Below are 3,227 nucleotides of genomic sequence, written 5' to 3'. Positions count from 1 at the left end.
ATCAGAAATTTATGAAAAAAAAAAAACAAAAAAACATTAAAAGAAAAAAAAAATGGCTGATAAAAATGTACTAGCAATATGTCTGATGTTTCTAGTAGCATCAAGTGTGGTGTACGAGGCGCAAGGAACGTTCTTGCTAAAGATGTACTTGAGGAGGAAAATGTTTCGAAGGGCAAGAGACTTTACACCATTCGCATGCAAAGGTATGTTATTTTTGATCAAGAGACTTCGAGGTGGGTGTCCCGCGACTAGAGAATTCAAGAAATTCTTTTCACTCTTCACGTCTTACGTTAAATTCATCAGCAATGCCTCGGCCACATCGAAAAGCACAGATACACAGATCACATCACAAGTTAACGGCCTAGCCAGTGCTATGTCTGAATTAACTGCTGTTAAAGGCAGAGCACCGGTAAGTACCTACACCGGCTGTAACGTTCCTATAATATTTATTTAGCTTATGTTTTTGTTAATGAGTAAGTGAAGTCGCACATCAGAAGACCTACTCACTCATCGCCAATAAGTTTTAAGTTGGAGGCTCGTGCTAAACTTGAATTTAACATTCTTACTGATTTTTGTTTTTGAACAGTCGAATACGGATTTTAGAGACGCAATGCTGTCAATGGGAAAAACTTTGATTGAGCAGAAGAAAAGTGGTTCACAGAGTACGACATTTCAGCAAAGGAAAGAGTTGGTCGTGGCTCTGGTGCAATGGACTAAAACCATCACTATACTGGTAAAAACTGCTGTGGAGTTGAGAGTAGGAAAGTCGATGGATATATCGAAGCTAGGGCTTGACGTTGATGTTAACTCCATTGTTGGAAGTGAAAGAATCCAAACTGGTTCTTCAAACACCAAGACGGGAAGCCAAAGCAACATAAGCACATCCGGAAGTGTCACAACCACCAGATTTACTAAAACAGGATCAAACAATCAAACTGGTGTAAGAACTGAAACTGGTTCATCAAACATAAAAAACGGAAGTCAAAGCAGCGGTTTATCACCATGAGTCAGCCTCGTTGCCTAAACTGGAAAATCTCTGCCGAAGAAGAAAGAAATAGATGTCGCGTTTAGGAAATCCTTTGTTTCTCTATAATAATCCCTTATATATATTATTTCCTCCCTTTTTTAATATTTGAAGTTGTAGATAATTTTTTTGTTTGTTCCAGATTAGATGATATTTTCAATTAACAATACAAAATTTAAAAATTTATGTTATATAACCAATATAATTATATGGTTTATTCTATTATTGGTTGAATTGTGATTAGATGAATAATTAATAATGTTTTTACTTATAATATATAAAGAATTAAATATTTTCTTAATCTATGTATTTGATCCATCTATTGAAAATGGAATGAGTAATTGAAAAGCATTATAACATGTGAGCTATGATGTTTGTCATCCTTAGAATGATTTTAGAGTCCTAAAAAAAAAAATTCGTTCATCTAAATATATATTATATTTTTCATTAAACTAAACATAAAGTTAATAAGTAATCTACAAAAATAATATTCTTCATTCTTTCTTTAAATAAAAGCAACCCTTTACTGTAGTATACAGTTCTTCCTTGGTTTGTGCTGTAGCAGTGGATGCATTGTTGCTATTTTCTCTCCATTCTTGGCAGCTGGAAAAGAAATGTGATAGTAGTTGCTTCCTTACATTGAACCGAAGTAGTTTGGGCTTTGATTGCCTAGTGTTTTCCCTTATGGAACCTACTTACCTTCAAAATCTTTCACTTGGTTTGGGTGATAGTTGATATCACTCAAAGTACCCTAAAGAGTGATTTGTACTCTTTCAAATAAGAGGTCGAGTTGTAGCACTCAGGAATCAAATTCACGGGGAGCTAGGACACACAATAGATCTAATAGTTATATGATTAAGCTATGCTAATAGTTTAAATAGTAAATAGCAGTGGCGAGCAAGACAGTTGCTCGACTGATTGATTGATGTTTGATGGAAGGATGGTTTGCTAGACTTAGGGTTTCTATTTAGGCAATCAAGATTATAGTAGTATAGAGACTAAGGTTGGATATTCTAGAACTCAAACTAAGGAATAATCTATCAACTCTCACATGTTTAGATTATCTATTACTAGATCTAAGATCTCAACTCTCACACATTGATCTTCAGAAAGTGTCGATTGCCGATTATATAGGAATATCGATCGATACACCTTTCAGATCGTCGATCGATACAACTAACGAGTTGTCGATCGCCGATCCTTCTAGCAAGCTTTAGCGACTAGGTTTGAACTATGCTCACTAGGTTCCTAGATCAACTCTCGTCTTTCTCTAGCATTCCTAGCACAAGTTAAACTAATCAGACAGAGAACCAAACTTCCGCTTGCACCCTACTAACTAAAGGCAAGGTCCTAGTTAGCTACTCTAGAACACATGCATTAAGAACAGTTTAATTGATTCATATCCTGACACTTAGCAAATCTATATTTTGGGCTAATCCATCGTCCTATCTGAACCCTAAACCTAACAAGTGGATCTATTCAAGCATGAAGTTTGTCACAAAAATCATAAACTGAATATATATAAAATAGAAAGCAATATGAAAACCTAAGGAGTTCCAGGAGGACTCTGAAGGATTTTCTCCCTTCTCTCCTAACATAAACTAAGAACAAGATGTAAAGAAAGCGTAAAGAAAGCATAGACGTCGACAATGGCTTAGAAACACACATAAATAGGGTTTTAGGTCGTCCATAGGTATTCTGGTAATTTGTGGTTTCTTCTGGACTTAATTCAGTCTTGAAATATACTCGGCCCATGTTCTGGAATCACCGTCGATCGACACCAAGGGTGCACCGTCGATCGACGTTCCTTCATCTCCTCGACATCTCTTTCTCATAGGACAGACTGACCACTCTTCAGTAAAACGAGCATAACCTATGCTACAAGATGCTGATTGACCTCAAACCGGTGGCATTGGAAATTCAACTCAAAGCTCTATCTTGTGTCAAAATATCATCTCAATCTCACCGTGGAAAGGTCTCCATCCATATCTAAACATGAGATACGTCTGTGCAGTTTTGCACTCAAAAGGCTCCTAAAAACCCCAAAATCACCACTTTCCTCCAAAACGTACTTAAACCTGAAAACATACTAAAAAGACTCCAAAACAACTATAATGTATCTAAAAACACTTATATACCATGGCTAAAAGTGGGTAAAATTCATGGTATATCAATAGTTTTGCATGGAGCATGATGTCGTCAA

General features: G+C 36.1%; 1 protein-coding gene across 2 annotated transcripts; it reads left to right on the top strand.

The window, feature by feature from the left end:
- LOC106326075 lies at positions 1-1,206 on the top strand. Of its 2 annotated transcripts, XM_013764112.1 has the most exons (3): positions 20-203; positions 304-409; positions 587-1,163. In XM_013764112.1, exons 1-3 carry the CDS (start codon positions 79-81, stop codon positions 1,004-1,006), a joined length of 651 nt encoding a protein of 216 aa, XP_013619566.1. In that variant the 5' UTR covers positions 20-78; the 3' UTR covers positions 1,007-1,163. The 2 variants fall into 2 exon arrangements, with proteins under 2 accessions (XP_013619565.1, XP_013619566.1); XM_013764111.1 differs by having other exon boundaries at positions 1-409; positions 587-1,206.
- Positions 1,207-3,227: the final 2,021 nt, after the last annotated feature.

This window comes from Brassica oleracea, chromosome C2, assembly GCF_000695525.1.
Source record: "Brassica oleracea var. oleracea cultivar TO1000 chromosome C2, BOL, whole genome shotgun sequence".
Taxonomy (NCBI): domain Eukaryota; kingdom Viridiplantae; phylum Streptophyta; class Magnoliopsida; order Brassicales; family Brassicaceae; genus Brassica; species Brassica oleracea.
This window is presented reverse-complemented; position numbering and strand designations above follow the sequence as displayed.

What these genes read in the sequence shown, in the direction of transcription:
- LOC106326075 (XM_013764111.1), top strand. Translation starts at nt 53, where the DNA reads ATGGCTGATAAAAATGTACTAGCAATATGTCTGATGTTTCTAGTAGCA. An exon ending in CTGTTAAAGGCAGAGCACCG is followed by an intron (nt 410 to 586) that starts GTAAGTACCTAC and finishes GTTTTTGAACAG; the next exon opens with TCGAATACGGATTTTAGAGA.